Raw genomic sequence first — 23048 nt, forward strand, 5'->3', positions numbered from 1 at the left:
AAATAACTTCAATGATTTTCGCAAATGGCTCCAATAAAACAGAGTGAAATATTTAAGGTGGCCTGAATACGTTCCGTACCCACTGTACATCATGCATGCTCCAGTGTCAATGGAAAAGTTAGTGTCGAGTCCAGTAAGTGTTTGAGTTTACATTTTATATTAATTCCTTTTATTTAATTTTATTTATTTATTTATGAGTGATTGTATTTTTTTTTTATCAAAATATTTAAATTTATGATGTTAATCGGTAAGTGTTCACTTAACTTTAACCCCCGCCCTTCCCTCCAAAAACCCCGCCCAGCCGCCGGATACCCACCACCACAAATGATATTCTGGTCCTCTGGTAAACATTGTGTGACCTATTATGAAACCAAGACAAACACATGTCACAGTAGTTGTTCTGATACTATATTTCTACACTGACAATGTCATGTCTGTGAGAGTACATAGTTGGAACTGGTTCTACGTGTAAGTAGTCAAAAATAATTTAGGGTTACAGCTGTCCTAATTCAGCCTGGATATCAAGAACAAGGCAGTCCAATCCTTGTAACACAGCAATGAAATAAGGGTATCAAATAGAGATATACAGAAGACAAAACCATCTCTCCAGGTCAAATTTAGAAAAATGTAATCATGTATTTTAGATGTGACTCAATTAAGTCACACAATTATATAAATGCAAACCTTAAACCCCAAGGTGCTTGTGCATGTAACATTGTGTGTGGCAGGAACGTGCTCTCCTGCCACACACAATGTTATGTATGATGCAAGGAGTGAAGTCAGGGGGAGAGGTTAGAGACTTAACTGAAACTCCATTCCCAAGCCCAAATCCTGAATAAGCCCTGAAGCAAGCAGAAACACAAAGTGCCTTAGGTTAGTTCAAAAATAAGACAGAACCCCTAATGTTTGAAATGTAGGTACAACCCCAATTCCAATGAAGTTGGGACATTGTGTTAAACAAAGAAAAACAGAATACAATGATTTGCAAATCATGTTCAACCTATATTTAATTGAATACACTACAAAGACAACATATTTAATGTTCAAAGTGATCAACTTTATTGTTTTTAGCAAATAATCATTAACCTAGAATTTTATGGCTGCAACACGTTCCAAAAAAGCTGGGAAAGGTGGCAAAAAAGACTGAGAAAGTTGAGAAATGCTCATCAAACACCTGTTTGGAACATCCCACAGGTGAACAGGCTAACTGGGAACAGGTGGGTGCCATGATTGGGAATAAAAGGACCTTCCCAGAATTGTGAAAAGTGGAAGTGTGTTCTGTGGTCCGACGAGTCCACATTTCAAATTGTTTTTGGAAATTGTGGACTTTGTGTCCTCTGGGCCAAAGAGGAAAAGAACCATCCGGACTGTTATGGACACGAAGTTCAAAAGCCAGCATCTGTGAAGGTATGGGGGTGTGTTAGTGCCAATGGCCTGGGTAATTTACACATCTGTGAAGGCACCTTTAATGCTGAAAGGTACATACAGGTTTCGGAGAAACATATGCTGCAAACAAACAAAGTCTTTTTCATGGACGTCCCTGCTTATTTCAGCAAGACAATGCCAAACGACATTCTGCACGTGTTACAACAGCGTGGCTTCATAGTAAAAGAGTCTGGGTACTAGACTGGAGCTGCCTGCAGTCCAGACCTGTCTCCCATTGAAAATGTGTGGCGCATTATGAAGCGTAAAATACGACAATGGAGATCTCGGACTGTTGAACAGCTGAAGCTGTACATCAAGCAAGAATGGAAATGAATTCCACCTACAAAGCTTCAACAATTAGTTTATTGTTGTTAAAAGAAAAGGTGATGTAACACACTGGTAAGCATGACCCTGTCCCAGCTTTTTTGGAACGTGTTGCAGCTAATGATTATTTGCTAAAAAACAATAGTTTATCAGTTTGAACATTAAATATCTTGTCTTTGTAGTGTATTCAATTAAATATAGGTTGAACATGATTTGCAAATCATTGTATTCTGTTTTTATTTATGTTTAACACAATGTAACACAATAACACAAAATTCATTGGAATAGGGGTTGTATTAAATGTGTAGAATGCTGCATGTGCTAGAAGTAAAACAGTACTACTTTATTTTTTTAAGTACTGTATATGCACATATTTATATGTGGTCAAATATTTTGACATCTTGAGTTGCAACTCACTACGAATAAGAATCCAAATCACAAACGAACATGTTACACTCTTTGAAGAGACAAGAATAATGGTCGGAACATGACATGATAGGCTAATCCTTGGCAATGATCTTGATCCTGAACTTCGAACCACAGAAAACATTCACAAAGATTAACTAATCACTGACTTTGTTCGTATATTTTAGTAGTTGAATGCAAACCAAACCCAAAATGCTTTACAACCTGAGTGCATTATTCTTCCATTCACACAACAACCTGTATACAGACATTGTCATAACAACAGTCTTGCATTTATTGCTGCAGTAATAGCCTGAGGTACAAGACAAAAGACTTGGTACATAAGCACATTCCAGAGAGACCACATGAACTGGCTTTAGCAGGTCCTGGGCAGGGCGGCTGACATTTCTCAGCTAAAGAGCAGCAACCTTAAAAACAGGGAAATAATAGTGACGTTTTTTAACTTTACCAATGCTGACGGAATTTAAAGATTGCCAATCTTTTACACCATGTTTGTTTTTCGACTCCCCTAGCTAGCCTACTCCCCTGCTTGACAGGGAATGTTTGAAATCAGATTCATCTAATCGCTTCGTTCCCACATTAACATCTATCCATCTTTTTCCTATAGAGCTTGTCATCATTAGGGTCACGGGTGAGCTGGAGCTTATCCAGGCTGGCTTTGGGTGAGAGGCAGGGTACACCTTGACTTGTCGCCGGTCAATCACATGGCACATACGGTACAGAAAAACAACCATTCACACTCTCATTTATACCTAAGGGAAATTTAGAGTGTTTAAATTAACCTAAAATGCATGTGGTTTGGATTGTAGGAGAAAGCCAGTGTGGCTTCCATCAGTGTTGCGTTTGACAGAGCAAAGTAAAACTGAGTTCACACCTTGACATTGCTGGGCTTTTGTTTTAGTTAGCACATTAGGAATTAAACCTCCATTCCACTTTCCATTGTGTAATTATTGAGAAACCACCTGCAAGTAATAAAAAGCCCACCCACTCGTTGTTCAAAATATAACAGCTGCAGCAGCCCCAAAAAGCCAAAAATTTAACACAGTGGAAGCTCTGAAGTCGAATACACTGAAGTTGTACAATTTGGATTTCAACCAAAGTTGTCAGAAAGATTAGCCTCTAAAAACACAAAACATATTGAGTTATCAGCAAATATTCAGATCATCAAAGGATCACCCATAAAATCCGGCCAAAAGAGAGGGAGAAAAAGTCATAAGCTATTGCTCGACAATTCAGTTCCTTATTGTTCTCAGTCTTTGCACGTGTTCAGCACTTATCTTCAAACACATTTAATGTATTTAGAAACAAAACAAGGACATGAGTTTGGTTGCACTTTAATTTGAATGTGTGTGACTGTGCGCGTGCCACCATGGCAAGGCTTTAATAAGTGTGTGTGTGTGCGAGCATTTTTTTTTTTTGCGAGCGTTCAAATGTGACCCCCCACGCGCCAACCAATGCCCGCCCATTGGACTCACTCTGATGCCGACACTGCAGTGGCCGATTAGCTTTCGATCAGGAACGTCAGTCAGCACCCTTTCATCCAGCATCACTTTCTGGATTTGGTCACGTGACATTTGCAATGCAACTGCGAGAGCATTTGTGATGTAAATTTCAGTCAACAGCGAGGGCAATATTGCCCAACATGGCTGCCCCCTAGGAATGGTGAAAATTTATGAATTTGTCTGTTTAATTATTATTCCAAGAATCTAGTCTTAATCAGAATCTCATGCTTAGACTAGTGGGGGCTCATAAAATATATTCTTGCCCAAAAAAGGTTTGCGTTTCCCTCCCCTTTAATCCCTTCCCACATCTTGACCTGAACCTTTACTTGTGACTATGGATCCTGTCCAGAACAAATTCAAAGAAAAGATCCTAGGAGTCTTATGTTGTGAACTTAATTTACAAATTCATAAATTCCTTGAAAGGATAATGGGATTCCTTGATTCTGTGTGAGAAACGAATCAGCATTAGCAAAAGCCTGTTATATAACCCAGAAAAAATAAAGGGAAACAGAGGGGCAAACAATGGTGTGATTCCGGTGGAGGCAGGTTTCAGCCTCTGAAGAACTCAACTCAACTAAAGTCAATTCCTGGAAATCTAATTATCACAAACTTTTAGAGGATTTATTTCCTGCATAAAGCAGTCACATCCTGCCAAGCCTTTTCCCGCCTAATTCTTACAGGGAGCAATGGGAGGAAAAACTATTAGAAATATTAATTATGAATGCATTTGGTCAATAATTATTATACTCATTCTTCTTCCCACTTTGGACAATGTGCAAGGTCTGTCAGAAATGTTCCAGGACTGGTGGCACAAAAGGATTTATTTGGATATATTTCAAAATACAAAATTACCCCTTCGGTGTAATCGCCCTGGAGTATACAGTTCCGTGAAAAAGTATTGGCCCCTTCTCAAATTCTTATATTTTTGCATAGTTTCTGCAGGATGGCTCTCGACATGGTTCACTGGAGTTCTAAAGAATTAGAAATGGCTTTATAACCCTTTCCAGACTGTTAGATGTCAGTTACAGTGGAGGAAAACATTTATTTAGTCAGCCACCAATTGTGCAAGTTCTCCCACTTAAAAGATGAGAGAGGCCTGTAATTTTCATCATAGGTATACCCCACCTATGAGAAAAAAATAATCCAGAAAATCACAGTCTGCTTTTTTAATTATTTATTCCACCCCCATGCTTCACAGTAGGTATGGTGTTCTGTGGATGCAACTCAGCATTCTTTCTCCTCCAAACACGACAAGTTGAGTTGTTTTTACTCGGCTTTACAAAATCAGGATTTATGGGGCCGATCACAAATCACCGATCAACGGGTTTAAAAAAACGATAACCGATCACTGGTCCGATCAAGATGGAGGAATGTGTCTATTTAAATGACCTGTTCATTTACTGTATATACTTGTGTACATAATTGCTCAAAACATTATATTTACAATAAATATCTTTGTTCCTCTATTTATGCCAGTGCTGCATAGTGACAGATAGAAAAAATGAATGGTCTTCTATTAGATGGAAGTAAATACAGTAATTAATGTATGCACTTTTTGTGACATTTTTGTTTGTTGGTGTGCCGTGAGATTTTACAATTGAAAAATATGTTCCTTTATGTTCCATAAAGGTTGGAAATCATTGCTCTAGTCAGATCATGTATTCTAATCAGTCAGGTCAAATAAACATTACGTGACAAAAATAATGGGGGCTAACTTACTACAATTAGATTACTTTATTTTTAATTAAATTACTTCACCCACACCAAAACTTTAGAGCATGATTCGACAGAACGGAGGGATGTTTACATACAAGCGTAGCTTGCTAGGCTACATAACATTTTATCGCTTGCTTGTGAGTCTTATCGTATTAAAAGTATGTGAATATACCTCATGTAAGCCTTAAACGAACATCCTCTGCTGTCCTGAGCACCGGTGACCAACACACATTTTTCACCATTTTGTCCTTATAATACAGTCGAACCGGCTCGCTCCACTCTTGTTGTCGTCGCCACGGTAACGAGTGTATCCGGGCGCATTTGAGTTGACAAGATAAAGCCCAATGATCGTAAACAACGGGATGCGGTGGTATCGGAATAGAAGATTTTATTGCAGTAGTCTGACAGTGCAATCGTGAAAGAGCAAATTTGTCTTGTAGTTTGATCCGGCCAGGCCTTACGTGTTGCCTGTCTCCGACTTGTTGTCTGTCCCACACCGTAGACGTTTTTTTTTTTTTTTTTAAATAACTTCATTGGCCGTCAGATATTTACAGTACTACGTCAAAAGAGGCTAAAAGGCTAAAAATAAACTAGCTATTGGATTCAAATATACAGTGCACGCGGCGACGTGGACTTAATGTCTTTTTAGGAGCTGATCAATGACGTTATTGATCGGATGTGCGAATTATGACATTAAAGCCGATCACCATAAAATGCTAAATATCAGCCCGATCAATTCGGTGTAAAGTCTAGTTTTTACCAAAATGTTCCATTTTGGTTTCATCTGACCATATGGAATTCTCACAATCCTCTTCTGGATCATCTAAACGCTCTGTAGCAAACTTCAGACGGGCCTGGACATGTACTGGCTTAAGCAGGGCAACACGTCTGGCACTGCAGAATTTGAGACTCTGGCGTCGTAATGTATTACTGATAGTAGCCTTTGTTACTTTGGTCCCAGTTCTTTGCAGCTCATTCACTAGGTCCCCCCGTGTGGTTCTTTGATTTTTGCTCACCGTTCTTGTGATCATTTTGACCCCACGGGGTGAGCTCTTGCGTGGAACCCCAGATCGAGGGAGATTATCAGTGGTCTTGTATGTCCTCCATTTTCTAATAATTGGTCACAGTTGATTTCTTCACACCAAGCTGCTTACCTATTGCAAATTAAGTCTTCCCAGCCTGGTGCAGGTCGACAATTTTGTTTCTGGTGTCCTTTGACAGTTCTTTGGTCTTGGCCATGGTAGAGTTTGGAGTGTGACTGGGGTTGTGGACAGGTATCCTGATAAGTTCAAACAGGTGCCATTAATACAGGTAACGAGTGGAGGACAGAGGAGCCTCTTAAAGAAGAAGTTACAGGTCTGTGAGAGCCAGAAATCTTGCTTGTTTGTAGGTGACCAAATACTCACCATAAATTGCTTTTTAAATCAGACAATGTGATTTTCTGTTTTCTTTATCTCATTGTTTCTCTCATAGGTGAGGTACACCTATGATGAAAATTACAGGCCTCTCGTCTTTTTAAGTGTGACAATTGGTGGCTGACTAAATACTTTTTTGCCCATTGTATTTTATTTCTCATCTGTTCTTGAATTGATTTGAATTGTGGAATTTCGTTTCAGCTTTTTTTTTTTTTTTTTTTTTTTTTTTAAGATACTATGGTCAACTTCATTTTGTCAGACAGGATGTATTTAAGTGATTTCTTGATTGACCAGGGCTGGAGGTAATCAGGCTAAGGTGTGGTCGGTGAAAATTAACTCAGCTTTCCAAAAAAAATTATTAGCCACAGTTAATTGATGATGTAACTAGGGGGGTAGTTATTATCATTTATTATTATGGGCTACTGCGATTTGTTGCTCCAGGGCCAGACGATCAAATAGCACATGTACAAAGAGATCCTGCACCATTTGCTTCGTTCAGTGCACGAGAAGAGGCCAGAGTTGTAGCAGGACTACTCGTGGCATCTTAATCACATGCGGATGCTCACAATGACCTAAGCATCTTACAGTTCCTGGCCGAAAAGAATATCACTGTTCTGACGACCCGGGTTCAAATCCGACCTCGTCTGTGTGGAGTTTGTATGTTCTCCCCGTGCCTGTGTGGGTTTTGTCCGGATACTCCAGTTTCCTCCCACATCCCAAAAACATCCATGGTAGGTTAATTGAAAACTCTAAATTGCCCGCAGGTGTGAATGTGAGTGCGAGTGGTTGTTTGTTTGTATGTGCCCTGCAATTGGCTGGCGACCAGTTCAGGGTGTACCCCGCCTCTCGCCCGGAGTTAGCTGGGATAAGCTCTAGCACGTCCGCGACCCTTGTGAGGATAAGCACTATGGCAAATGAATGAATGAATGAATAATGTTATTATTATTATTATTATTATTATCATCATCATCAATACATCCATTTTCTTTTTATCGCTTCTCCTCACTCGGGTGGCGGGCGTGCTGGAGCCTATCCCAGCTATCTTCGGGCGGGAGGCAGGGTACGCCCTGAACCGATGGCCAGCCAATCTCAGGACACATAGAAACACAACCATTCACACTCACATTCACACCTACGGGAAATTTAAAGTCTTCGATCAGCCTACCAGGCATGTTTTTGGCATGTGGGAGGAAACCGGATTGCCCGGAGAGAACCCACGCAGGCACGGGGAGAACATGCAAACTCCACACAGGTGGGGCTGGGATTTGAACCTCGGTCCTCAGAACTTTGAGTTAGATGTGCTAACCAGTCGTCCACCGTGCCTGAATGAATATTATTATTGTTATTATGTCTTTTGTCACATTCATCTTGGATGTTTTCTGACAAACCTCGTATTTGGTCCCTACTTAGGAAACAGAACACAGTCCATTCAATGCTGCCTTTCAATGGAAAACACAAACTCAATTCAAGTTTACTCGATTTGCAGAACGTGGATGATGAGGTTAAGTTGATATAGCAAGTGTTCTGGTTAGTCATATAGAGCACTTTACAACTACAATAATAATACAGTAATTGTTAAATATCAACCTTCTCCAAGACCAAAACAAGAGGCAAGTGGCTGGTTTGCCGTGATAAAATGGTCCAGAAAAATGCCAAGCTGTTTTCACTAGCAGGGGACATGCGTCAGTTACCACTGTTGTATGATTATCGTGGCAGACGCACATAAACTGCAGGGCGACCTCCATCTCTCGTCAGACAGGTGATATAGTGTACACTCTGCATAAATGCATGCATCTTACTTACCCACTTTGAACTGAGACGTCTTGTCCTCGGGGTCTGCATGCTCCCTCACCAACATCATGTGTAGGATGCCAAAAGAGTTCTGAATACCGAAAATGGAACCATTGCACCAGGTGGCTGCCAAAACCACCAGCCAGCCAAAACCTCCTTCGGGCGGCACAAATCCTCCGCCGCGGCTCTCTGCCGCGTCAGTTTCGAGAGCCGGGAACGAGATTGGCTTGCACCCAGTCTCGATCACTTGCACGGTGCTGTCTTCCTGGGGGAGTGGACGCTCGCTCTCCGCTGAATGTTCATCCTTCTTCCACCCCGACTCTTGGGCACCATCGCCCTGCTCGTCCGGGAGACCCGCGGCCGACTGCTCCGTCGCGGACACCCCGCGAGACGGCTGTGCCTGATCGTCTACCCCGTTCGTCCCCATGCTGCCTGGCCTAGCGTTGAGGTGACTGCGGGCTCTTGGCGCACGTACATGAGATATAGGTCAGTGACATAAGCGTGGATTTGAATAGCAGATGTGATTGGCTCTCTTTCAAAACATAGTGGCCGACAAGCTCTCTACGCGCTGCTCACGGGCTGGCCGTCAATCAATAAAACCGCCGGCGAACATGCGTCATTCTGACAGATTTCACGTGTGTCCAGAAATGAACAGTCGCCGCTGTGGTGTTCATTGCTTTTAAACGTCTTAACAGAATGAGAGACGGCGTTTACTTTCGCTGGCTTCCTCGCTCACCAAAGAACCCACCGGACCGCCAACCTGCGACCGCTTGCGAGCACCTCGTCCCGGCCTCGGCACCACTTTGTCCCCCCCACAACAACGCAAGGACAAACTGTTCCGATGAAATTGGACTAATTCGTGTGAGTATTCCACAGCCTGCCTCGTCCCGTGCACACACCGCCGCGGGTAGAACTCAAGCCCTCCTTTCCTTTCCTGGCAGCAGACGCGGTGGGCGGCTCGAGACAAACGTCGACATTATCGATACCGACTTCAGCGCGGACGCTGCTCGACATTGGCGTCAGCAGATCGATACTTCACTTCCTGTTTCCCGCTGTATGCGCTTACTGCGATTTTGGCAAAGGAGTAACTTAGCTGACGGCGTTTGTGTGTTGCTACTGACTCTTCACTCTTAGCAGGGACCGGTATCAGATTCTGACGAGATGCTTAGCAAAAATGCCACGAGTTTGCGGTATCACGGCAATTGCAATTACATCTCTGACGTGTATTATTTTGAAATGTTTGGGTAAATAAAAAAAAAAATCATCAAAAAAACATTTTTACAACATAAAATCAAAATGTAGTACAACAGTAAAAGTAGGCTGGTTATTTCTCAGCTCTTCTCCCTCTTGTGAGTAAACACTTTAGACAGCATTATAGTTATATAATAAGGTTATCCTGAATTTGTCAAAGAGGTGGCACTGTTGTAAATGTGATATCCTTAAATCGACCAAGGCGTAGAAGGCTACCCTTACTGACTGCTCATACCAACAATGGGAGGGGAAGGGGTCGTGTCACTTTGCATGCATGCACTGATGACTGAAAAAAGAAAAACAGCTCATACCGCAAATGGAAAGTTTTAGCAGTTTGGAAACGGTGACTTTTTAAAACCGCGGTATACCTCAAAACCAGTAACCGGCCCATGCCTACTAGTCACCGCTACCTACAACTTAAGTGCCGCACGGAGTGGTCGCAGCGCGGAGGAGACACACTTTGCTCCCCCTCTTTTGTTTTGATGTTGTACCACCTGTTAGTGACTCAGGAGTGTCTGGTTAGGAGGTCATTTTTGATTAAATGCCGGCGTCCGGGCGACATATTGCCAATGAGGAAACACTCTCCGTGCAACATCAGGGCGATGGAAATTTTGATGACGGGCCAACGTCGGTGCAACGTAAGTTTGCTGATTGGGGTGCATGTTTATGGAATGTGGGAGGAAGCTGAAGTTTCCAGAAAAAAAATAACACACAGTCACAGGGAGAACATGCAAACTCCACACAGGAAGGCTGGAGCCTGGATTCAAACCTTGAACCCCCAGAACTGTGAGGCAGATGTTCTAACCAGTCCGTAACTGTGCCAGATAATATTTGTGAAAGTAATATTTTATTCATCCTCCACATTAGTTTATATGCCAAACTTTAAAGTGCCGCTGGCTAGTTTTAGAGCATTTAATCGATCGCAACTGGACTGTTGTGGTTGTCTTTGTCATTTCACCTCTCACCAAAGCAGAATAAACTGACCTGGATGAATGTACAGATTAAATGGCACATATGTTATTTACATTCACATTTAAACATTATTTTAATGCATTTACCTCACAGAACATGTTATTAAATTGAATACCATCCATCCATTTTCAGAATCAGAATCATCTTTATTTGTCAAGTATGTCAAAAACACCCAAGGCAGAGTTGCAGCCACGCCAGAGAATACATTTGAGACATAAAGACATAAAAAACACAGTCACTGAGCAATAAAGGTAATGTAGTAATGCCGGTATAATTGTTATGATTTTTTTTTTTACATATGTTTTTCCCATACCGCTTATCCGGGCGTGCTGGAGCCTGTCCCAGCTGACTCTGGGCGAGAGGCGGGGTACACCCTGAACTGGTCACTAGCCAATCGCAGGGCACATAGAAACAAACAACCATTCACACTCACATTCTCACCTACGGGCAATTTAAAGTTTCCAATGAACCTACCATGCATGTTTTGGGGAGGAAACTGGAGTACCTGGAGAAAACCCACACAGGCATGAGGAGAACATCCAAACTCCACACAGGCGAGGCCGGATTTCAACCCGGATCCTCAGAACTGTGAGGCAGATGTGCTAACCAGTCGCCCACCGTGCTGCCTACATTGAATACTATATATAATATACTTGTGCATTAACTGTGAAAGGAATACTATATATTTGCTACATTTACAATATAGGAAGTGAAGTAAACTTTTATTATGATAATACCATATTTTCTATTTACTAAATAAACTGTGCTCAAATGACTTCCTGGTTTTTATCTCATTTACAATGCACAGGGAAACAGGGAGAAGAACACTTCAAGGTTTTGTTAGCATTCATTCGGATGAGCAAATTCATTTTGGTATTTAAAACCAAAAAAATGGTATCGGTGTCTACATCGCTAATACTACCTGTTATGACGTGGTATCGGATCGATAGCTGACAGATAGACTGACGGTTGGGATCAATGGCTGGGCTGAGTGCGAGCGTGCTCAGCAATGCCACTTCGGCTCCTTTCGGATTTACGATCAAGCACGAACGTGTCTCGACGGATTCCAAGCTAGCTAGCTTGCCTGGCTTCTCCAAACACGTGAGCTTCTTAGCTAGTAACTAAAATATTGTACTAGTTGGAGCAAGCATTTATCAACATACATTTCATGTTGCTGTCATCCCAGGTGTTTACTCGTTATGTTAAAACACCCACGATTGAATTCTTCTTATTTACTCCCATTTGCCTGTGATAGCAGTCAAGTAAAAACGCGAAAAACAAAGGTTTAAAAATGACTTGATCGTGTCTCTGCTCTTGAAAAAAAAAAAAAAAAAAAAAGTAGGTCAACCGACCAATTTTGAAACAAAAGACCCCCGCCCTCTCTCCCCATCTTTATGAACAGTTGGGTAAGGGAATAGATTATCTGTGGGCAGGAACAATGACCAATGTGTTTTCACCCATGTGAGCATTAACAAAAAAAAATCCTGCAAAAGTTGTATCGGAAACAGTCACATTTTCTTAATGTCGTTAGTTCCCAGTAAAGGCATTTAGTAATGAATTTAGGTCACTATTTTGTAATCTGTTGTTTCCTGTGTACTGTTTCATTCTGTTGTTAATTAATGAGAATGCACTGTGCTGTTTGAATCGATTTTTGCATTAAACAGTAACAGGCATTTACCACTAAGAGGCGCTGCAACTCTGTGTAAGGTTTTGCTCAAACTCAAGCGTCCAAGAAACTAGCTCATGGTTCATTAAAAAATGAAAAATATATATATGTCAATGTATGTAATGTTAACATCCATAAACACAGATATATTTTATTCATGCTTTTTGTACTTTAAGGGTAAAAAAAAATGCAGGATATTTTAATCAAAGGTTAAATACGTTTCTTTTTTCCCCCACACAAAACATCCGCAAAGGAAAATATTAACATTAAAATACAGAATTTATTATATTTTGTTATATACACCATACATATTGTCCAATAGAGTACATTAATCATAGCTGCATTCCATTAAATGTGGTTTAACTGGCACTATTTATCAGCTTTATTGGCTTTGTTCCTGTGAGACAATACTGTAACAGAAAATGTCAGATTGAGTTGTTGGGCTTTTGGGAGCTACCTAAACAGCTTCAATGCACAGTCACATAAAATTCATTGTCATCTTATTGCACCTTTTTACGTTGCTTCCCCAAACAGATTTGTTTCATATTAGGTTGAATCGTTTTTTGTTGTTGTTTAGTTTAAATAATCTGTTCTTGGTCACATTTTTTTGCATTAGGGTGTGTTCACTTTCTATATCAGCTGTAGATTCTATACCACTGGAGGCATGACTATACCATAACGCTCCCATTGTTGTGAAGACATGTTGACATTTGGTAACAGCAAAGCTACAGCGTGTGATTCACATCATGTTCAGACACCTCAGACCATTTCATATATTCATATATATTTTTGGTTTCTACTGATGTTTCTTTAAGGTCTGATTAGTTCACTGATGTTTGTAACTAAGCCTTAACTTTTCCCATTAGAGGCAGAAGATGTTCTTAAGCGATATAAACAATACAATTTTCATTATTTGTTATACTTTGGCAAGAAGTTACACATCCAAATGATTCATGCTCTTTCCCAAAATAGGCATATCCACTGCTCTCAATTTACAGTTGATTAGCATGTTCTAGCTTCTGCCTTTGTGCAAAAGGTTGTGTTTCCTTAAAATGGGCAGGAATATGAATCTTTTTCCAAACGAAATTTTTAAAAAAGGTGGACGACTGGTTAGCACATCTGCCTCACAGTTCTGAGGACCGGGGTTCAAATCTGGCCTCGCCTGTATGGAGTTTGCATGTTCTCCGGGTACTCCGGTTTCCTCCCACATCCTAAAAATATGCGTGGTAGGTTAATTGAGGACTCTAAATTGTCCGTAGGTGTGAATGTGAGTGTGAATGGTTGTTTGTTTATACTGTATGTGCCCTGCGATTGGCTGGCGACCAGTTCAGGGCGTACCCCGTGTCTCGCTCGAAGATAGCTGGGATAGGCTCCAGCACTCCCGTGACCATAGTGAGGATAAGCAGTACGGAAAATGAATGAATGAATGATTCATCCATCCATCCATCCATTTTCTGAGCCGCTTCTCCTCACTAGGGTCGCGGGCGTGCTGGAGCCTATCCCAGCTGTCATCGGGCAGGAGGCGGGGTACACCCTGAACTGGTTGCCAGCCAATCGCAGTGAATGATTCCCATTCAACAAATTAAAAAAATAATTATAATTCCAAAATTCAGGGGCTTTTGAGCTTAACTACACTCCATTAAAACACTTTACATGAGACAATGCCTTAAAGAGGCTCAAAGCAAATATCGGTGTTTTGTGTCTAAATACATTAAATATGATTGAAGATAAGTGCTGAAAACATGAAAAGACATAACAATATAGTGCTGAATTGTTGAGATATAGCTTAAGCATCTTTTTCAACATAACTTTGTCACATGTTACCAATCAGCCCTTTCAGAAAAGCAAAGCAACATTGTCCACTGGGCCCCAAAGTAAAAACGTGCTTAAAATAGCAATTCACGTAACTTCACAGACGCTGGTCACATACAGTTAAGTACCCTGGGATTTTGTTTTCAATGTCATGTGGTGTCAAAGGTGATCGGGCCAATAGCAGAGTTTCCTCTTAAAATGGGAAAAGAGAAATCCTCAGAGGTGTGGGTAGGAGGAGAATGAGCATGTCTAGCAGAAGGAGGATGTCATGAGGCCCACACATTTCTCAGACACTATGAAAGTCCTGAGATGAACACAGTCAGTCGAGATTTATTGCTTTGGACTTGCTCAGTGGGTGTAGCAAGCTTCCTGCATGATTGCAATATTGATTTAACTGATTGCAATATTGTTCCCAACAAAACCTTTAGACTTAAATGTCGACATTCACTGCACTGAGAAATAGAATCATTTTCCAGGAGTACGTGGTGAAGTTGTGACACCACCTACAATCGCGCAATGGTTAGGATGGCACAGTTTGTGCAGCATGCTTAAACATGCTGCACTGGTGGGAGTGGAATTTTGCATGAGCAAGCTGTTTTTTAGTTGCAGTAGCATGACTCACTCTGGGTTCATTTATTCCTCAAGGGCCTTATAACGCCACAGTTTGTACAAAACATCAACATGCTGGGTTGTCCACTGGCAGCATAATCAAATGATACATAATAAATGCTCTCTCTTTTGACTTTGAGAATTTCTCTGAAGAGTAGTGACATTTTTACTTGAACAGGGGACATAACGTCACCAAATCACTGAAGACTAAACAACCAGATTGGCGATGGAATCTAGATTATCTATCTGTATCGCGCAATTTGAGAGGTGAGTCAGTTTTCATCCTGGAATGACCAACCATCCAATGACCCTGATTATTCCAGAACAAAGTGTGGTACTGCGAAAATGTGTAAAATCTCATCATGGGAAACATATCAAAGCATTAAGAGACAAAATATATATATATATATATATATATGTATATATGTATATATATATATATATATATATATATATATATATATAATTCCCTCCTTCAATCCATGTTGTAAATGATTAAAATACTTGTTACACTCTTTCTTTTTTTGCAAGAGATAAGATCCTTATCCGTAGATTACAGACCTTTATAAAAGTCTTAGACTACCATTACATGGATTGTTTTAGCAATGGCCACGTACTATATGTCACTCACCAGAGTTGTGCCAATGAGCATCATATTTGTAGGTGTCTGTTAGCTCAATGAACAGGTGAGACATTTTCCGATGGGTGTGTCAATTTAGTACCATCAGACACTGCAGTCAGAAAACTACATACGGAAAAAAACAATCACTTTTAACAGTTCAAAGATCAAAACAAAATACAATGAAAGACATATTTTTCTTCTCATGTCGCAGGCCTACCTCAATATTTATTGAAAAATGCCTTCTGTACAGATACTGTATGTTATGTTAAAACCTTACGATATGAAAACAAACAACACTGAATCTGGAATAAGCAAATTTTAACATAATAAACACATGAGAAATCAAATTTGCAATAAAAGACATCAGTGCTATTGGTTTATTTAAATAGATAAAATAAATTATTCTGTCTTTATCTTTCTAGCCTTTCAAGTTTCTTTTTTATGGAAATAGTTTTTCAAAGGCCAATAACAAAACAACCCAAAAAATAAGAATTTCCTTCAATAAAAATCCAACCTTTAAACTATTAATAGTTTCCACCTCGGAGTTGAAAAAGTACATAAAGAAAACATTCAAGCTACGTTATATACTTTTGGCACAGCCACAATTCCGCACACAAGACAAACAGGTCAAACATAATCTCCCTCCCACCTGTCTTAAACGCTCCTGTTTTCCAGCTTTTGTTTGGCCATTTTTGGGGAGGGGAGGTGTAAATTTACCCAAGGAGACTGTTAGCAAGGTTGCTAATGACCTCAACAGAAAAGGAGGGGGCTCTTGCCAGTCTCGACTGACCTGCCAACACACTAGCAACTTATTCTAGGATTTGTAGCAATGGTGTTGCATGCGCTATATGGCGGGCCAGCTTTAATACACATTTGATATGATCTCGCGGGCCAAATATAACCACATCGCGGGCCAGATTTGGCCCCCATGCCTGAGTTTGACGTTTATAGTGTACATGAACAACATTAGATGGATGTAAGAGAAAAACATAAACTTTCTATATTTTGTCAAGCGCAATCATTTGAGAGTCAGGACTGAGAACCAGCCTTTTTGGTTTGCGTTCCTTGTCTTCGTGTCCTGGTTAGAACTTCATGACACTTTGGAAAGAAAGGGTCTTATACTGTATATGTGTGTGTGTGTGTGTGTGTGTGTGTGTGTGTGTATATGAACCACTGTAAATGCAGCGCTCTTTATGTGTAATGCATTTTTTTTTTTATCAGTTTGAATTAAGTAATGATTATCAGAATCAGAATCACCTTTATTTGCCAAGTATGTCCAAAACACACAAGGAATTTGTCTCTGGTAGTTGGAGCCGCTCTAGTACAACAGACAGTCAATTTACAGAACACTTTGGGGACATAAAGACATTGACAAAAAACAATTGTGCAAAAAGATGCAGAGTCCTCTAGCACTTAGAGCAGTTCGAATGACTAATATTGCAATAGTCCGGTGCAATGACCATTGTGGAAAGGGCGTTGAGACTTCAAGGAGTGTATGCGGTTTAAAGTGACGAGTAGTGCGATCATCTGGGACAATGTTGGTTGTGCAAATGTTACAGATACTCCTCAATCGGTGTGCAAATGGAGCAGATGCTACTCTGGCATGAGTGGCCGGTATATGCAAATAGTGCAGCATGGCGAGACAACTACAGTGAGTGCACGAGTCATACATAATTGGCCCCACAGAAATGTGACAACGAACTCAAGTCAAACAATTTCCAGCTTGTTGTAATGGAATTATAGGTTAGGTGTTTAAGAAGTTGATCGCAAGAGGGAAGAAGCTGTTGGAATGTCTACTAGTTCTAGTTTGCGTTGATCGGTAGCGCCTACCTGAGGGAAGGAGCTGGAAGAGCTGGTGACCGGGGTGCAGACGGTCCGAGAGGATTTTGTACGCCCTTGTCTATCAGTGCCTCTCCAGCCATGAACCTCACCGTGTGTCACCGTGCAAGTGTTTAAGCTCACTCATTCAAGTGTCATGAGTCTGTCATCGTGTTTGACGTGTCTTTTTCACATCTAGCGCTTCCTCAAAGTATAGTCATAGCTTTATTGACAACAGACACATTTATCAACAGCAACAGTACATTCAAACATCCCTAAATGTACATACATTATATCCTCTTAATAGGAAACACGGAGAGATGTACAGAGTAAAAGAAACCAAAAATGATTTAGCTGAATGTTTATGGTAAGAACATTTAAAAACATTCTTAAGAATAAAGACTTACAAATTGCTGGTGATAGAGTGTTCAGAAAAGAAGACTGAAATGAGTCAAAGTCTGATAAGCCACAGCAACGTGTACCATCCAGTTACAGGTTTGTCAAACTTATCAGGTGCCGCATCTGTGGACAAAATGGCCCATGGGGGCTGGAGGAGATGGATGTTATCATTGAGTCAAAATACCTGAAGACATACAGAATTATGAAAGAGACTCTTCTTTGTTTTCACAAAAAAGGTTTGGCTCTAATTGTAAAACTGTGACCTTTTGTCCTTTCCAATAACTAATAAAGAATATGTGACTTTTTCTCTCCCTGCACTACCAGACCTTCAGTGAATCATAAGCAACACGCAACAAACATAAGCAACACTGAATGTCGTGTGAATTATTAATTGCAAAACACAACTTCAGACTCACTATAAAGATTGTATGTTTCTAAAACCATTTTGTGTGGTTTGTTTCACCCAAAAATGTTTTCCATCTGTTCATGCTCAGTCTTTGTGGGTATAGCTGACATTTTACACACTCGCACAAATTATCTCTGATCTGATACATCTGGCCACTATAGCCATGCATGCACATGTGTGGATTTCTAAACAGCCCCTTTTTTTGGTGTCCTGTGTAATGTGCAAACAGTAAAACTGTTCAAGTCAATTCGCAGTAGTTTTATTTGGCTGCAGTTCTTTTCATCTTTTCAATAATCTATCAATACTTCATTTGCTGTTTTCAAATAGGCTTCCCTTCATTTGAACATGATTAGATTAAGGCAGGAAAATTCACATTCACACGATCTCACTTTGTTGATTTAGTTTGTTTTTACATGACTGTTAAGAATTATTCCAAAATAAAATAATGTATTTCAAGAAAAACAATGTAAATCAAGGAATTTGTTATCGAAGAAGACAAACTCAGGATGAAGTACTTGCCAGTTTTACCCCAAAACTGTTCCACTTCAGTCACAATAGGGGCCTCAAGAGCTGGATGGAGACGATTAGAAAATAAACATGCATGCATTCCTCACCCCCTACTCTCAAAAGCACACAGTGATGCTGACCTGGAACACCTGCATAGCATTCCGGGTGTTTTTAACACCGATTTTAGCTTAAATAATGAAAAGCAGCTGCAAAAACACAACACACACAAGTAACAGCCTCATTCATGCAGCAAAACAATTAGTATGCTGAAGGTTGCACAAGCTGATGGTAACAATATACACCCCATTCCGTAAAAACACATGCTCATATAAATTCCACTCAAGACATATAAAAGTGTTGTTGTAGCTTGAAGCACTGTGTGAGAAAGTCAGATTGGTGAAAAAAAAAATAGCAGAGGCAGCATGTGAAATAGAGAAGGGGGAGGGAGAGGCACCAAAGGGAGAAAAAGAGGGGATGTCGAGGAGGAGGAGGTGGTGGTGGAAGAGGAGAAGGAAAGTTTTTTACAAACTCACATTGAGAACACAAAACGGCAGGCTCACTCACGAGGAACAACTGAGAAAGGCACTTGAAATATTCATCAATATCAAACAGGTACAGTAAAACAATTTCCTTTTTCTGTGTCCTAAATACAAAACAATTAATTCTTGGCGATTGCGTATTCCGTGTTGGCATTCAAACAAACCAATCAACTGAAACAGTATTTTACACTTGGATTCAAGCTAAGTTCCCACGGAAACCATTGAGCTAGTCAGTGCACTCATTTGGTAAGATTCCAGTAGTACATTGTCTTTTGTAAAGCTTGGGACTTTTTGTCCTAGTGCAAATGTTCTAGTAAAATCAAAACACATTTTCCACATTTCCAGTTTTTGGTTAACACAAACATATATACTAAGGGAACGTGGTATTACCAACAAGCTTTTAAAAGGGAAAACATGATGATTTTCATTGTTTATATTGTGTTTAAGGCATTATTCTTAATGATGTTTATTTTCTTTCTCTTTGCATCACTTTCAAAATGAACACACTTTACATTTGGTACACCTGCAATGTTATATGTGACTAAAATACAAAAAAATATATAGTTAGGTGAATAGAAACCACTTTTACTTTTGTTAAGATTTTCCCTTATTTGTCGTGGGTAAAAATTGCATGTTGATCTCTATCAAGTTTTTTTTTACACTGATTATAACAACGTTCATACTGAGTTTGAGGCATTATTCGCAATGTTTCTTTTTTTTCTCTTCGGATCATTTTTAAAGGAGACACACTTTAAATTAGATACATCCGTACTGTCTAATGTGACTACAATAAAAGAAATTCGACAAACAAGAAGAGTCCGATTGCCTCGATATAACCTTTGCGGATTACCATGACCTGGTTGACAGCGAATCTACACGTAGACATAAAAGAAGACACATCAGTTTTAGTAAGCATATTGGTATTTATCTATTTATAATTACTATGATTGTAACCACACGTTAAAAAATGACATAGGCAGTTATATTATTGGGCTAACAATATGACAGATGCCTGTGGTTATGACGTTCGTATTGGTCACTGTAGGTTACGGTTATTATATTGTTCTGGTCATCACCCTTGTGATGTCTGTCCACAGACATGACATTACTGCGTAGGAACCCAACTGTGCTTCTCCTTTTTCTGAGTGCCTGGCCTCTCTTTCACTCCCACCTCGTCACCGACGCAGCTTCTACTTCACCTCCCATCACTCGTCCGAGGTTCACATTTATTACTGGTTTAGGTGCAGATTATGATGAGGAATATGACGAGGATGATGACCACGCCAGCAAACGTCCTCCAGAAGTACTCGCCACCACAAGGACGCAGTTCCTTCAACGGGAACTGTGCAAGTTTAACCCTTGTTTGGAGAATCAGGTGCCCTGTGCGAAGCTGTTGGCAGAGACTGGATGCCTCTGCCCTGGCATCAGTGGGGCTGACCAGCCTCCTCATGCACCACGCTTACATGCACTGATGCCAATCCATGGTGGAGATAACAGGGGGAAAGTTGAAGTCAAGTGGTGTGCTCCAAACTCTGTGGTGACTCAGTACAGAGTGCTGGTGGAAGGACAAGACAGAAAAGCTATAGAGTTTGAAGAAGCTTTCCGACAAGGCTTGGTGGGGTTTCTGGAAGTTGGAACCAAGGTGTGTGTGGAGGCAGTTAACAAAGCAGGACACAGCACGCCCACAGAGTTTTCCTGCACACGATATGACCCTCCCTCATCATCAGACTATGACGTGTTGGCAGGTATTATTGGAGGAGGGATTGTCCTCTTGCTCCTCATCTCAGCTGTGATCTTTTGGAGATGTTATAAGAACAGAAATGCAAAGAGAGACTCATCTGACGGACTTGGGAACCCGTCATACAGCACAGAAGGGACATTATAATCCAGAGAGGACACTTTATGGCAGGCACTTATTAGGAATTGGTCCAAGAGAGGATTATATCCCATATCAGGAAATGTGTAAATATAGAAGTTAAATGTTGTTGTTTTTTTAATACCATACAATGTTACATTTCAGGACTAGAACTACCTGTTTTTGCTGGCAATTGACTCAAGTGGATTTCTAGTGCATTTTTCTTTGTTAATATTATTTTGGGGTAATGACAAAAACGTTTGGCAATAAAATAATTGTGTGTGTGTGGAAAAAAATAAGTAACTTAAGTTTTGTTTTAATGGGATAATTAAGTTTTATTTTCTTGGCTTTGGTATTACTGGGTGTGACATGCATCCAGATAGATAATAGAATGAGACAGATAAACATTATTGATATAGAACACTATACTGTACCTTTACGTGTTTGTTGTTTTTTAAGACTGTATTAAGCATCAGAAGTTGTGAAGGTTTCCTATGACCAATCTGATAAACTACCTAGTAAAAACATGCTCTTTATAAAGCTGAATCGCATTTTAATATTACTATTACATTTTAAAACTGTGGTATTTATTTTTATTCACTGAACAAGGTACAATAAAACGTTGATATTATTGGTTGAGAGGAATATAAGTCCCGCCTTCTCTCGGAATTTATATCAATGGTTTGTCACGAAACAACATCAGGAAGAAGGTACAGTTTATGGTCCATTCATTGAGAAGTGTACGAGACATTTTGGAAACGAGAAGGGCAGATTGAGGTGAGTGAATAGTCCGACTACTTTCTTTATCTACCGTGATTTTAGTCATGAGTAGTTTTTAGTTTTGCATTTGAGTTTTAATAATTTAGTAAAACGTCCTTTTCAGTTTCCTTTCAGTTTAGACACAACCGTGTCGACTTCGCATTAAAAACAAAATAAAAACATTACACCAGCCGTCTAAAATGCGTGTTAAAAGGTGTGGGATATGACGCTATCCTTATACAGACGCGACATTTATTCATCTGTCACTTGAAAGGACAAGCAGTGACTCGGCAAAGTAGCAAAACTTGCTAACTTGCCCCTTGTACTCTAGTTAGCAAGTTAGACCAAACCCGGAAGCTTGAAATCTCCAAGAAGCAACCAAAACTAACACAGTACACACACAACTTTATCAAACGTTAACATTGCCATGCCTACGGGAGCGTTCGTGAAATGTCATCGTGATGTAATTATGGGGCATGAGCATTAACATTGGTTGGTAGAAGTCCCATTCACCTCCATATAATTTTAGCTAAGGAACCTTGTTTTCCTGGCTTTTTATAGCAGCATGCAGGTTTGGGCCAGCTGATGCCAAGCAAAGCTGTGTAGCAAAGCTTCTGTACAACAGTGGCAGCCAGGATTTGCCTTCATGAAGTAAGGCACAAATGTGTCCCAAATCTGTCCACCTGGGCTGACTGAGGGGATAGATTTGTTCGACAAGTTTGAATGAAGGTCTACACAAAAGATTTCATGAAAGTCTACAAGTCTCTTGACGCATCGAAGTAAGTTTAAATCATTCAGTTGTTGATTGGAAAATGTAAAGACGGCAAAACATCTCCATACGTGACGTGTATTTGCATATTCGATCACAAGATGGAGGAATGAACTGTTCATTTACTGTATATACTTGTGTACTCAATTGCTCAAAAATATATATCTACAATAAATAATGTATCTTTGTTCCTCTATTTATACCAGTGAGGCATAGTGACAGACAGAACAAATGAATGGTCTCCTATTAGATGGCAGGAAGTAGATACAGTAATTAATGTATACACTTTTTGTGACATTTTTCAATTGTAAAATATGTTCCTTTGCTCCATAAAGGTTGGAAATCACTGCTGTAGTCAGATCGTGATTCTAATCAGTCAGGTCAAACCAACGTTACATGACAGAAATAATGGGTGCTAACTTACTGTAATTAAATTACTTCACCCACACCAAAACTTTAGAGCAT

General features: G+C 40.1%; 3 protein-coding genes across 11 annotated transcripts in view; 2 read left to right on the top strand and 1 right to left on the bottom strand.

Annotated features, from left to right (window-relative positions):
- slc16a2 (solute carrier family 16 member 2) overlaps positions 1-9608 on the bottom strand; it is a 27297-nt gene extending 17689 nt beyond the window's left edge. Inside the window, exon 1 of the mRNA XM_061685167.1 lies at positions 8612-9608. Within this exon, the coding sequence (XP_061541151.1) occupies positions 8612-9026 (415 nt within the window). The 5' untranslated portion in view covers positions 9027-9608. The remainder of the gene's footprint in view (positions 1-8611) is intronic.
- Positions 8787-23048, top strand: part of zgc:195212 (DUF4554 domain-containing protein) — a 26669-nt gene continuing 12407 nt past the window's right edge. For 4 of the 7 annotated variants that reach the window (XR_009769154.1, XR_009769157.1, XR_009769156.1 and 1 more), the window contains exons 1-2: positions 9074-9460; positions 9541-11923. Coding sequence is in view for 1 of the 7 variants with exons in the window: in XM_061685168.1 (XP_061541152.1) it covers positions 11801-11923 (123 nt within the window). In the remaining 6 variants the exon portion in view is untranslated. Of the gene's footprint in view, positions 9461-9540; positions 11924-23048 lie in introns of all 7 variants that reach the window. The other 3 variants (XR_009769158.1, XR_009769159.1, XR_009769155.1) reach the window with 3 other exon arrangements.
- The window catches only part of si:ch1073-303k11.2 (thiosulfate:glutathione sulfurtransferase), a 6361-nt gene continuing 2428 nt past the window's right edge, over positions 19116-23048 (top strand). Inside the window, exons 1-2 of one of the 3 annotated variants that reach the window (XM_061685169.1) lie at positions 19116-19273; positions 20298-21694. In XM_061685169.1, coding sequence (XP_061541153.1) covers positions 20300-21085 — 786 coding nt within the window. In that variant the 5' untranslated portion in view covers positions 19116-19273; positions 20298-20299 and the 3' untranslated portion in view covers positions 21086-21694. Of the gene's footprint in view, positions 19274-20297; positions 21695-21719; positions 21833-23048 lie in introns of those variants that run through there. The other 2 variants (XM_061685171.1, XM_061685170.1) reach the window with 2 other exon arrangements.

This window comes from Phycodurus eques, chromosome 9, assembly GCF_024500275.1.
Source record: "Phycodurus eques isolate BA_2022a chromosome 9, UOR_Pequ_1.1, whole genome shotgun sequence".
NCBI classification, from domain to species: Eukaryota; Metazoa; Chordata; class Actinopteri; order Syngnathiformes; family Syngnathidae; genus Phycodurus; species Phycodurus eques.